General features: G+C 46.8%; 1 protein-coding gene across 3 annotated transcripts in view; it reads right to left on the minus strand.

Annotated features, from left to right (window-relative positions):
- The window catches only part of ARIH2 (ariadne RBR E3 ubiquitin protein ligase 2), a 1499383-nt gene that overhangs the window by 1147180 nt on the left and 338829 nt on the right, over window positions 1-13374 (minus strand). For all 3 annotated transcript variants that reach the window (XM_044078755.1, XM_044078752.1, XM_044078753.1), the window contains exon 6: window positions 3317-3438. In XM_044078755.1, coding sequence (XP_043934690.1) covers window positions 3317-3438 — 122 coding nt within the window. The remainder of the gene's footprint in view (window positions 1-3316; window positions 3439-13374) is intronic.

Consider the following 13374-nt stretch of genomic DNA (forward strand, 5'->3'; position numbering starts at 1 on the left):
AGCCCTAGGCATCTTAGAAAGGGGGGGGGGGGGTTGACTACCCCCCGATTAGAGTAATTAGATCTTCAGCCATTTTGATCATTTGTTTTTTAGGCATAGGGGCTTGAACATGTGGCCTGGGCATCGGTTTTTTAGACACAGATCGAGATTTAGACCTTAGTACTGAAGGTGGAGTCGGTTTTAATATGCAAGTCTGTAGGCCTGAATACACCCTCAGAAGCAGATGCCTGCACAGCGGCTCCAGACCCATCCAAGGTAGAGACATCAGCAGGTTCCATAGGTGAAGCATCTCACGGCATACCGGACTCCGAATGGGTCTTAGTAGAGGCATGAGAGTCAGAAGTAGCGGGTATCAAGGCTGTGAAAGCTCCTCACTGAGTACCGGTGAACTGGCGACTGGCATAGGAGGAGAAGTTTCGCCGGCAGTTTTGGACCTCGACGGCCTGCCTCTGTCTTTATCTTTGCATTTTTTCTAAATCCGGGTAGTGGGATTGCTAACCGATGTCATTTCTGGATAATTAAAACGAGAACCGAAATACTTAGAGGCAATAATGTACCGATGACAGATAGTGCGCTGATTAAATAAAGCACAAAACCGACAGCAAGGTACGTCGTGGTCAGGGCCTAGGCAAGGAATACAGTACAAATGAAAATCTTTATGAGGTATTTGCTTTCCACAAGTAATGCAATTATTAACTTTTACTGACATTGGTAAGGAGCAAGAAAAAGTTTCCCCAACGGGGTACTTTGCTTTAAGTTGAAGACTTCGGTTCTGAAACTCGAAAACGAAAATTTCAGGAGTCGGCCGACCAGCACTTGCAAACTGCTTCTGCTACAGCGTGGCAAGAAAGACTGATGTAATGGCATCAGCTGCATGTTTTATACCCCTGACGACCTGACGTCATGGAAGAAGGGACAGCAACCGACGCAGGACCCAAGAATTTGTTAATCAGACAGACAGAGCAACCTGCCCGCAGATTACCCAAATGTAATGACTGCAACAGTGAAACACGAAGAACATCAGACTGTCAATCAAGTTGAATATCCGATCAAGTTGCAGCGGCAAACGAGATCTGAGGGAAGATCAGGGTGCATCATGGGATAGGGAGTTGGCCTCGAGCTGGTAGAAGACCTTGAGCTTACATATCTATATACATACATATAAATAAACAGATCCAAGTGCTTTTCTCTTTACATTTGACAGTTGGTACGCAGCAACAACTTTTCAAGGCTAAAGGAGAAAATAAATCAAACTGCTGTTTCTCTCTAATCTGAGAAGTGGTTACTGGTTATCAACTGTCATTTGTACAATAACTATTCATTACTACTCAAAAATGAGAATGGTGACTGGACAGCTAAAGCAGCATGCCCACTGCAAACTGACCATATACGAAGAGAAAAAAGTCTGGCCGCTAAAGTACCATTGAGGGGACAAAGTTTTTTTACTGACATATACTGGAGGATTCACCAAAATATATGGAAAATCAGATAAGTTCTGCAAAACTGAAACAGAAACATACCTGACTTTCCTGATACTTTTGCGCTATCCTGTAAATGTTTTTAAGAGTTAGAAAAAAACAAACCGATATTCTGCTTTCACCATTGCTTCTCCTACACTGATGTACTGTGACAGTGTGGGAATGCAAGTCTCATATGCATGCGCAGTAAATAAGAATAGTGAAGAAGGCATGGAAGCAGACAGAAGTCTCCCTTATACAATCACATTACTTATGAAAGATAAAGAATTCCTTTCTTAAATAATGTAGTTGTATACAAGCAATAATCCACTCCTGTTTGTGGGTACATCAAAATTTACCCACAGCTGGCTATGTTTAATCACTTGGGCTTGAAACACATGGTCAAACCACACCAAGCCATGGATTACTGCTTTAATATAAACAGAAATTAAATGCAGTTTGTAAACTTGTTACTTAAGCAAACAGTGCAGGGTGCTTACATTTTCGGCCAAGCGGCTTTTATTAACTTTGAAATAGCTCACTATTTACCACCTATAATGTAACAATGTTTGCATTACATTCCTAAGGAGCCCATGTATCTGTTTATTTTTGTACACTGTTACTGCACTGCCTTTGTGTTCAGGCCATGTCTGAAGATTCCCCTTAAACCGTTTACAAGTAAAAACAGGCTAGAAACAACATACAACAGATTTCTCCAAAAGGGTAGTTAGCCTTTGAAGACCTCTGCTACCCAAAACAGGACTGAACAACTGCAAACTTTCTCATCAAATTACAGCATATATAAGCATATGCCTTAAGCAAAAAACTGCAAATGGCACAGATTTCCAGCCTCTTTTTATTAGAGATGCACACTTGTGCAAACATGTTACACAAGAATAAGCCCAAAACAGAACAAATGTAAAGCTCTGACAACTGGGATGGCTGAACACACCTGTCTGCAGCTAATTACTACATGTAATAAATACTTTTGCAGCAGTGATCCACACAAAGAAGAATCACTATTCCTAACCATTTCCTGATAGTCAGCTTTATCCTTAAAAGTGCTGCAGGGATATCAGAAACTATCTAGACAGCCAACAGGCAAAAAAAGCTTTGAAACTTATTCTGGACAAGGCTGCATGTACTCTTACAAGCAATGTGAAAGATCAACAGGAAACCAGAAAATCTTTCTGAAAATTTACATCTGTACTAGGGAAGCCATGCACAATTTGCATACATTCAACTTGTAAATATATGTGAAAGAAAAGGGTCCTATGGCCATTTCACCCATCTGGTTAATAAATCTAAACAAATAACAAACAAGTTACTCATACTATTAAATAGTGTATCTTCTAACATAAGCAAGATGACAAGGAGAATCAAGAAAAGTAGGTAAACACAAAATGTTACGTTTTATGAAGTGTGTGTGTTGGGGCTGGCACACCACTGCATGGAGAAATAAATCTCCACTCAACAAAATGCCAAAATCTGCAGAAACTAACGCTATGTAAACATCAACGCTATCGCTCAACTAAATGCCAGTCTGTTTAGAAATATTGAGTTCACCACAATGAAATCATCTGATTTTCAACTACATGACATTTCTTTTAAGTGCGTCCTCCACTGCACTGAACTCACATTCCTGACTTGCAGAACATTTTTTACATTACAGCACATCTTTTAGAGTAATAGCTGAAATCTGCTGTTCGAGTCAGACTTCACATAAACAGTAGTCACAGAGTATAAAAGGAAACAAGCAGAACTTAGCCAGGATCTGCACTCCTTGTACAGCACAAATATCCACAAGCACTCTGAAACAGTTAACTATACAAACAGTGCACCACACACACAGTAGTTACCTCCACATAGTCTCGGAAGAGGTAGCGTCGGTATTTCTCTCTCAGTTCCTCATTAGGTAACAAAGGAAGAATAACATCTTCGGGAGTTCGGAGTGGGCAGTCTTGAGCCATGCAGGAAATTCCTTAAGAGAAGGCAAAGGTTAATGTGTGACACAGAGAAAACACACCATCATAATGTAGATTTCTAATCAGTAAAAAAGACAGCAGTAGAAATTAAAGGGAAGGCAGGTACAGGCCTTCCCAAAACCTCAACACTTTGGGGTAGCACTACAGTACAGTTGTGTACACTTACCATAAATGTAGATGTTCGAGTGTATTCACTGTTGCAGTATTTACATTTGGGTAATCTGCTGGCAGGTTGCCCTCAGTCGGCTTGATTAACAGAGTCTTGGGTCCTGCATCGGTTGCTGTCCCTTCTCTTCCATGACGTCATGTCGTCAGGGATATAAAATATGCAGCCGACACCATTACATCAGTTTTTCTTGCCCCAGATGTCAGGTGCCCCCCAAATGGGGAGCAAAATATTATATATATATATATATATATATATATATATATATATATATATAAATAATTTAAAACATAAAAAGTATACCTCCAAACAAAAGCAAATATACCAAAAAGACTTAAGCATAGTAAAGGAAAGTAGAGGTATAGTAAGAGAAAAACAGGGCTGGAGGGTAACTAAGACTGCAACAGTGAATACACTCTAACATCTACATTTATGGTAAGTGTACACAACTGTACTATGTTCTTCGTGTTTCACTGTTGCAGTCATTACATTTGGGTAGATTCCCAAACCTATGGTTGGGAGGATGTATTTATACAGCATTAGGACCAGCTATTAGGCCCTGAAGGACAACAGTGGCAAAGCCAGCTCTGGATTTAAAGAAAGGTAAATGGTAATGTTTGGTGAATGTATGAACTGAGCTCCAGGTAGCAGTTTCTAGAATGTCTCTGGTAGGAACACCTCTGAGAAAAGCTGTAGAAGTAGATGCAGCCCTGGTGGAATGAGATCTGATCCCCTGGGGAATAGTTGTACCATGGTGCATATAGCAGAAATGAATACAATGGCTTATCCATTTGGAAATAGTCTGCTTTGAAATAGCCTTTCCCTCTGCCCCTGCAGCAAATGACACCAGTAGTTGTTCAGTTCTTCTTAGGAATTTTGTCCTGTTTAAGTAAAATCTAAGTTGTCTGTGTACATCCAATGAATGAAGAATCCGCTCCTCCTTGTTCTGTGGATTGGGAAAGAAGGTTGGTAAATGAATGGACTGATTAAGAGCCACACTGGATACCACCTTAGGCATGAAGGATGGATTGGTCCTGAGAGACCCCCTGTCCGCATGAAAAATAATGAAAGGCTCCACTGCCATAAGAGCCTGTAATTCAGAAATCCTTTTTGCTGAAGTGACTGCTAAAAGGAAAGCAGTTTTCCAGGATAGAAATTTTAAGTCTGCAGTAGCAGCTGGCTCGAAAGGAGGGAGTGTGAGTTTTTCCAATACAAATTTGAGGTCCCAGGCAGGGGTTGGAGCTTTCCTGGATGGTCTTAAAGTTTTTGGCCCTCTGAGATACTGCTTTAGCAGAGGATGAGAGAAGAGGGGAGGTTCTGTGTTGTAATGAGCTGAAATGGCTGAGGCAAGGATTTTTATGGAAGAAAAGGGCAGGGCCTAGTGTAGCATCTCAGTTAAGTATTGTCAAATCTGAGGAATATTGGGCACAGCTGTGCTTATTCCAAGTGATTGATTCCATGCACAGAATCTTTTCCATTTGTCAGCATAAGATTTTCGAGTATTACGCCTTCTAGTCTCCAAAATGACATACATCACAGGTTTGCTGAGGGATGCTAAGGGTGAATTTAGTTGATTAGCCACGCTGCAAAGTTTGGAGCGGAGTGTGCAGAATTTGCTTGTTCTGCTGAGACAGTAAATAAGGTGTCTGAGGCAGGAGCTACGGTGGAAGGTGTGACACACTGTGCAGGAGTGGGTACCAATGTTGGCAAGGCCAGTCCAGAACAATCAAAATCATTTTTGGTTTGTCCTGTTTGACTTTTAGTAGAAATTTGGAGAGCAGAGGTGGGGGGGAGCATAGACTGAAAGATTTTTCCAGCTGAATGATAGAGCATCCATTTTCCAGGCTTTTTTTGTGATGAGTTCTTGTGCAAAATTTGTCCAACTGACAGTACTGGGGTGAGGAAAAAAGATATATGTCTGGGCTCCCCTATTTTCATGTCAACATGTTGAAAATCCTTGGTTCCAGTTTCCATCCGTGTGGGTCCATGAGATTTCTGCTTAGTTCATCTGCCGGAGTATTCAGCTTTCCTGGCAGGAATTGAGCTTGTAGTTGTATTTGGTAGGTCAATGCCGTGTTCCACAATGCCATGGCTAGTCTGCAAAGGGAGTAGGAGTGTGTAACCCCCCCCCCCTGCTTGTTTATGTACCACATAATTAGAAGTTATGTACTCACCATAACGTTCCATCTGAGTAGGTGTATTCATTTGTCTGCAACCTGTGGGTTATGGATCCGATATCGGATCCGAACCGGCATGGTTTTCCAGCTATGGATCCAAGCTCTCAGCTCCTCCCCTCACCCATAATGCCCTGCTCTACCCTCATGACCTCAGATCGAGTTTGCCAAAGCAACAACACCCTAAAAAGGGTAACATAGAATATGCAGGAAACTGAAAGGCCAGGGGGATAGGAGGGCGGGATGGTTGCAGACAAATGAATACACCTACTCAGATGGAACGTTATGGTGAGTACATAACTTCTAAATCTGAAGTAGGATATTCATTTGTCTGCAACCTGTGGGACAGAGTCCCCAGCTACCTGAATCTTCGGCGCCATCATGGAAGGATATTCCGGAGCACCGCTGAGCCAAAGGATGCTCTACCCCTAGATGCAAGATCCAACTTATAGTGGGAAATAAGTATGAGATGAAGCCCGTGGCTGCTGCACAAATATCATCTAGAGGAATCCTAGCCTTGAAGGCTGCCGAGGTAGATACTGACCGGGTTGAATGGGCATGAACACCCTTGTGGGCCTTCCTGAAGCTTGATAAGCCAATAAAATGCACTGTGAAATCCAGCGGGACAGAGAAACTTTAGAGATTGGCTTGCCCAAATTGAATTTTGCAAAGGAAATAAACAGCTGGTCTGATTGCCTATGACCAGCTGTCCTGTTCAGATAAAATCTAAGTTGCCTGTGAACATCTAGTGAATGTAGCTTATATTCACCTTTGTTTTCATATTTAGGGAAGAAAACAGGGAGGTTAATGGACTGATTGATGTTTGCTTCAGAAGCGATTTTAGGAAGAAAGGACGGGTTGGTCCTGAGGGAGACACGGTCCGGATGAAATACCAAGTAAGGAGGTTTAGCTGATAATGCTTGAAGTTCAGACACTCTCTTGGCGATGTAATGGCTACCAAAAGGCTGTCTTGTAGGACAAGAATTTGAGATCCACCGTAGCCGCTGGCTCGAAGGCGGTCAAGGCCTGTAGAACCAAAGAGAGGTCCCAAGGAGGAACTGCTTGTTTTATAGGGGCCTGAGAAGAAAAGTACCTTTAAGAAAAATTTTACACAATTTGGCTGACATAAGAGGATTAGAGTCATGGCCAATGTGATAGTGAGAAATTGCCGCCAGTTGTACTTTGACTGTGGAACTGCTGGCACCATCGTTAAAGAGAGTGGTTAGAAAGTCAAGCACTAAAGGAAGAGGAACCGTGAAGGATTCAGGCCTTGCCGCCCGCCCACAAAGAAACGTTTCCACTTGCTTGGTAAACCTTTCTAGTGGATGGTTTATGAGCTGCCACCAAAATTGCTTTAACCGGTGATGAAATACCGAGTCCTTATCAAGAGTGGAACTGGAGCAGCCAAGCGGTCAGCTTCAGGTTGTCCAGATTTCGAGGAGGAATGCAGGATGGATGGGATATCAGATCCGGGATGGGATCTAGAATCCAAGGAGGATTCACCGAGTGAGACCTTAGGAAGGGGAACCAGATCTGTCGAGGCCAGAATGGAGCAATGAGAATCATTCTGCAACCCACCCGAGAGGCTTTCTGAAGAACTTGGAGCATCAGAGGCAAGGGTGGATAGGCATACAGAAGACCGGGTGGCCAAGCATGCACCAGAGCGTCTCTTGGGGTACCTCCGGGAGGAGGTATTAGAGCGAAAAAACTGTCGACTTGGTGTTTGAGGGAGAAGCAAAAGATCGCATGAAGGGTTCCCCACCGTGCGAATATGCGTTCCGCTACTTGACAATTGAGAGACCACTCGTAAGGGGTCAGAATGGTGCGACTGAGCTTGTCCGCTAGGATGTTGGACCGACCCGGAATGTGCGTTGCTATTAGAAAGCGATTGGTGGAGATTGCCCATTCCCAAACTCTCATGGCCTCGACAAAGAGGGTAAGACCTTGTTCCCCCTTGCTTGTTGATGTACCAGACAACAGACATGTTGTCCGATTGAATTGCAATTGTTCCCAAGGGAAGAAAGTTCTGAAGTGCTAGCAACGCTAAGAGCACTGCTCTCATCTCTAGAACATTTATATGCAGTAAGGTCTCTGAATCGTTCCACGTGCCTTGGACGGTCCGCCCAGTGCCCCCACCCGAGGCGGAGGCGTCCGTGGTCACCGTGGCGAGAGGGGGAGAAGCACAAAATGGGCGGCCTTTGTGGAGATCCGGGGAGTGGAGCCACCACAAGAGGGACCGCTTGCAAGCCTTGCTGATCGCTATGGGATGATGCATGGGGAGAGCAAGGTATGACCACTGTACTAAGAGCGTCCACTGTAGAATGCGCATATTGAGCCTGGCAAGAGGAAGAAGTGCTATAGCCGATGCCATGGACCCTAGAGCCCTCAGGACCAACTCCGCGGAACAGAACTTGACTGGAGAATGGCCTGCACCTGGAGCTGCAGATTTAGAACTCTGTCCGCAGTGAGGAAGGCTCGTAAACTCCTTGTGTCTAGCCTGGCCCCTATAAAATCTAAGAACTGTGTGGGCGCCAGGTTGGATTTCTTTGTATTTATTGTGATGCCCAGAAAGGGAGCAAGATGGAGAAAGGAGTCTCGCGCCAATAGAAGTAGATGCCTTGTTGGGGCGGTAAGAAGCCAGTCGTCCAGGTAGGGAAAGACCTGCACCCCCTGAAGCCTCAGGTGGGCCGCTACCACTGCTAATACTTTGATGAACACCCTGGGGCTGTGGTGAGACCAAAGGGAAGGACCCGAACTGGTAGTGACTGGCTCCCAGCCGAAGCGGAGAAACCTCCTGAGCGCCTGTCCATCAGGATGTGGTAGTGCGTCCTTGAGGTCTATCGAGCACATCCAGTGGTTTTCTCCCAGAAGGGGGAGAATAGATTGCAGAGTGACCATTCGGAATTTTTCTTTGGGGACTGCCAGATTCAAGAGAGAGAGGTCTAGGATTGGTCTTAGTTCCCCGTCTTTTGGCACTAAAAAGAATCTGGAGTAGAACCCTGATCCGATCTGGTCTGGAGGAACGGGCTGGATGGCTCCTTTCTTTAGCAGATGGCCAATTTCTGCCAAAGTGGCCTCCCGTTGACCGGGTGGGGCGTCTGGGAGGGACTTCAACTTTGGAAGGTGAAGGAAAGGAATGCGATATCCTCTGGATATGATTTGGAGAACCCAGCGGTCCGATGTTATGGACTCCCATGCCGTTAGGTGCCCCCGAACGTCCCCGACTGCCTCCAGAGTAGAGCAGTCGGGCAACCCTCAGGGTTGCTGCTGGCCGTTCAGAGAAAGGTTCCCTGGACCCGAAGTTTCTGGGAGCCCCTCTGCCTCTAGGGCGGCGTCCTCCCTGTCCTCCTCTGCCACGGAAGGACTGGTTGTCCGAGCAGGCTGGGACTGCTGCGACTTCGAACCACATCTTCTTCTGACCCTTTTGGTTCCTAGAATAGGGCCTCTGGGGTGCAGAGAAGCGATTCGACGGCAGACAGCGTCTTCCGTCCTTTCGCTCTGGGTCAGCGTCTATGAACGGTCTTGCCAAACAGAGCAGAACCATCAAAGGGCGTTAAAGACGCTTTGAAGGGCTCAGAAAAATCGCAGTGACGGAGCCAGGCCTGGCGTCTAGTGACCAGTCCTGTCCTCAGCTCTAGCGGCGCCTCCGCTGCATGGGAGAGTAGCCGCATAGAAGTATTTGTAACTGACCTAAGAGTGGCCATACGGGTGGAGTGCAGAACTCTGTCCTCCTCCGAAATGGACTCGGGGGGATGCAGCGTATTCCTTAATAAGATCTCGCTGCATCCTAATGACATGTGCCAAATAGTTCAGCGCCCTTACCGAGAAGGTCGCCGAACTGAACATCCGCTTCCCAAGCGGTCCATCATCGAGACTCCTTGCTCGGTGGGTGGACTGAGGGACTCTCCTGAGCCAGTTCCCTCTTTGTGGCCGCCGCCGTCAACATGGCATCTACCGGAGGCCCCTTACTCCAATGGGTCCGGTCGGATGGCGGACTAAGGATCTATCCGGTCTCTTGGGAATTGGCTCCACGGTGTCCGGTTCCTTCCACGCCCTGGTGGTAATAAGGTCCACCAGGGGTCGGCAGGGACACCCAAGAGGTAGACGGGCCCGTTTCAAATGCCTCCAAGAACACGGACTCGTCCGAGGAAGACTTGGGGCAGACCACCCCCTTATCACGGAGCATTTCCATGATGTCTCCAAAGGAGACATCCTCGGGTGACCGTGGGAGCCTTCCCTTCCTCCAAGTCCGTGTCTTCTGTGAGAGACTGGGAGTCAATGTGCCTCCTTTTCGTATGCTTGCGAGGACCTCCTCTGGGGGCTGTCAGAGGAGTCCTCGCAAGCAGCAATTTGTTCCATAGCAGCAACTTGGGGCACAGAAACCGCCTGTCCCAGGGGCCGGATGGTGGAAGCCTGGCCCAGTGCAGAGGAGCGGACGGGCGGAACAAGTGCCGGGGTCCGGAGACCTCAACAGAGCCCTCTCCACTACATCAAAAGCCGAAGGAGCCGACCTCGACCAAAGGATCCGACAATCGGCTCCCCCTCGGATCCGAAGAGTGGACTGGAGCCGGCGCCGAAGCGCTCGGATTCTAAGGGACAGTACGCTCCGACACAGACGGCGCCGAAGGAGCACTGATCCCCCCGGATCCGAGGCTCGGATCCAGGCTCCGAGGTCGGATCCGGCACTCGAGGGCAGGGTCGGATCCGGTACCAAGTACTATCGGCGCCGACCCACCCCGGCTCGCTGCTCGGCTCCAGCTGCTCCGAACCCGGATAGCGGGTCGGAGAAGGAGCAATAGGCTTAAAAAGGGTGTTGAGCTCCCCGAGGGGAGGCAAGACACTCCCATCTGCATCTGGGCCTGGATGAACCTTCTCATCATCCGGTCCAGATCAGCATCAGAAAGGCTATGTAGATCTCGACGAGGCTACCGAGGTAGGCCTGAGTGCCTCCTCGATAGCCTCGACGGAGATCGGGTCTCCTCCTCCTCAGGACCCGTGAAAAGCACACAGGGGACCGGAGCCGAAGGAGGAGACCGAGCCGAACGGAGCCGGGAGAAGCCAGCTTGGCTGGCGGGGCGAAACAGAGGTCTCGGCCCGCCGCTGTGGTGCTTCTCCTCCGTCCTTTTTCTAGCATCCCTCTCTCCAGAAACGGGAGGTTGAGTCCCAGGAGCAGGAGGGGTGCCACAGGGGAACAACCGTAGCCACAGTTGTTCCCGAAGGAGCGGAGGCCGGAGCCGAGTCTGGCGGTAAAGACCCGCCAAGACAAGCTTGGACCTCCGCTCCTCAGTGCCCTGGGGTTGAACCCTGCACAAATGGAACAACCAGATGTGAGGTGTTCAACCCAGAGACACTTAACACACGAGTGTGGCCATCAGCGGTGAGAGCTTATGGCCACACTCGAGCATTCGAGAAAATAGATTTAGGCTGATCAGCCATAATCTATAAAGCTACTAAAAGTAACTTAAACAAAAAGACACACAGGCCCAACACACACTCTACAACAGCGGGGAGGGAAAAAAAATTACTTAATTTAACTCAAAATAAAACTATCAAAGAGGGAAACCTAAACTTTCACACAGAAAAACCAAAAAAACTTTAAATTTTCTGTTTTAACAAGTAATAAATGACCACTTAGCTGAGAGCTATGAATACAAATCCAGTCACCAGCGCGGCAAACGAGATCTGGGGTCATGAGGGTAGAGCAGGGCATTATGGGTGAGGGGAGGAGCTGAGAGCTTGGATCCATAGCTGGAAAACCATGCCGGTTCGGATCCGATATCGGATCCATAACCCACAGGTTGCAGACAAATGAATATCCTACTTCAGATCTGTCTTTATCAGTAATTGTCCTGGATGAAGGTAGTCCTTGAAAGCTGTCAGAGCATTATGTACAGCTAACATCTCTTTCTGATTGATATGAAGGTGCATTTGATTTGGGCTCCATTTGCCCGGAATGCACTTCCCTGCCAGATGAGCCCCCCCAAGCATAGTCTGATGCGTCTGTGTCTGTGGTTAGGGTTTGGGCGGCAGGGGGTGGAGTGAATGGCAGTCCCTTGTTTTGGTGGCAGGCCTCTGCCCACCATAGGAACTAATTGCTGGCAAGTTATGATAGGAATTATTGATTCCAGGCTGTGACAATGTTGAATCCATAAACTTTTTAGGTACCACTGAAGTTTCCTCATATGGAGTCTTGCATATGGAATTAGAAGAATGCAGAAGGCCATGAACCCCAAGGCTTGCAGAATTTGTCTTGCAGTTATCAGGGTTTTGGTGGCCAACTGCTTGAAGTAAGTTACCAAATGAATTTGCTTTTCTGGCGCAAGGTAAGCCATCTGGGCAGTTGTATTCAAGCTTGCACCCAGGAATGTAATTTTTTGAGAGTACTAGTTGTGATTTCTTTTTGTTTATGGTGTACCCTAGACAAGTTAGAACCCTTTTTACAAACGCCAGATGCTTTAGAAGAATGTCCTTGTTTTCTGCCTGAATTAGACATCGTTCAGGTATGGATATATTTGAATATTTCTTTGCCTGCAAAATGCAATTACTGGAGCCAGGCACTTTGTGAAGACCCTGGGCCAGTAGATAAGCCAAAGGGCAGTGCAGAGAAAGTACAGTTTTGTACCTACCATAAATGTAGATGTTAAGAGTGTATATACTGCTGCAGTCATCACACTTAGATTATCCTGCCATCAGGCGGTCCCGCAGTCGGCCGAATCCCAAAGTCTAAGTCCGACGTCAGTTGTCGTTGCTTCTTCCCTGACGTCAGTGCAACAGGGGGATAAAAGAGGCAGCCGACGCCATTTTTTCAGTTTTTCTTGCCCCAGATGTCAGGTGCCCCCAACTAGGAAGGCAATACAAATAACTATGCAAAAATACCTTAGTAGATAAACAATAGTACTAGCTGTTAGCAAATACACCATATAGACATGCATCCAACAGATTGATGTACATGGAGTTATAACCAACACCCTGGTATGTAGAGGCGATGGTGGGAGGGTAACCTGGACTGCAGCAGTATATACACTCGAACATCTACATTTATGGTAGGTACAAAACTGTACTATGTTCGTGTTATGCTGCTGCAGTCATCACACTTGGGTTGAATCCCAAAGCTATGGATGGGTGGCTGGTACTAAACTGGGTTAGGTGAAGCTAGGATGCCCTGCAGAACTGCAGTGGCAAAACCAGCTCTGGTTTTTGAGTATAATGGAAGGTGGTAGTGCTTGGTAAAGGTGTGCACTGAACTCCAAGTAGCTGCCTCCAGAATGTCCTTGGTTGGAACCCCCCTGAGAAAGGCTGCTGAGGCTGCTGTAGCCCTGGTAGAATGGGACCCAATATTAACATGCACTGTTTTCCCACGGTGCAAGTAGCAAAAGCGGATACAATGTGCTATCCATTTGGAGATGGTCTGTTTTGAAATAGCCTTTCCTTGTGAACCTGCAGCATGGGATACAAACAGTTGGTCCGTTTTTCTGAAGGTCTTTGTCTTATCCAAATAGTAACGTAGCTGTCTGTGAATGTCCAAAGAGTGAAGTAGTCTTTCTCCTTTATTCTGGGGGTTTGGATAAAAGGTGGGTAAATGAATCTCAAAG

The sequence above is a fragment of the Protopterus annectens genome, chromosome 7.part1 (genome assembly GCF_019279795.1).
Source record: "Protopterus annectens isolate FY-2018-M chromosome 7.part1, PAN1.0, whole genome shotgun sequence".
NCBI classification, from domain to species: domain Eukaryota; kingdom Metazoa; phylum Chordata; order Ceratodontiformes; family Protopteridae; genus Protopterus; species Protopterus annectens.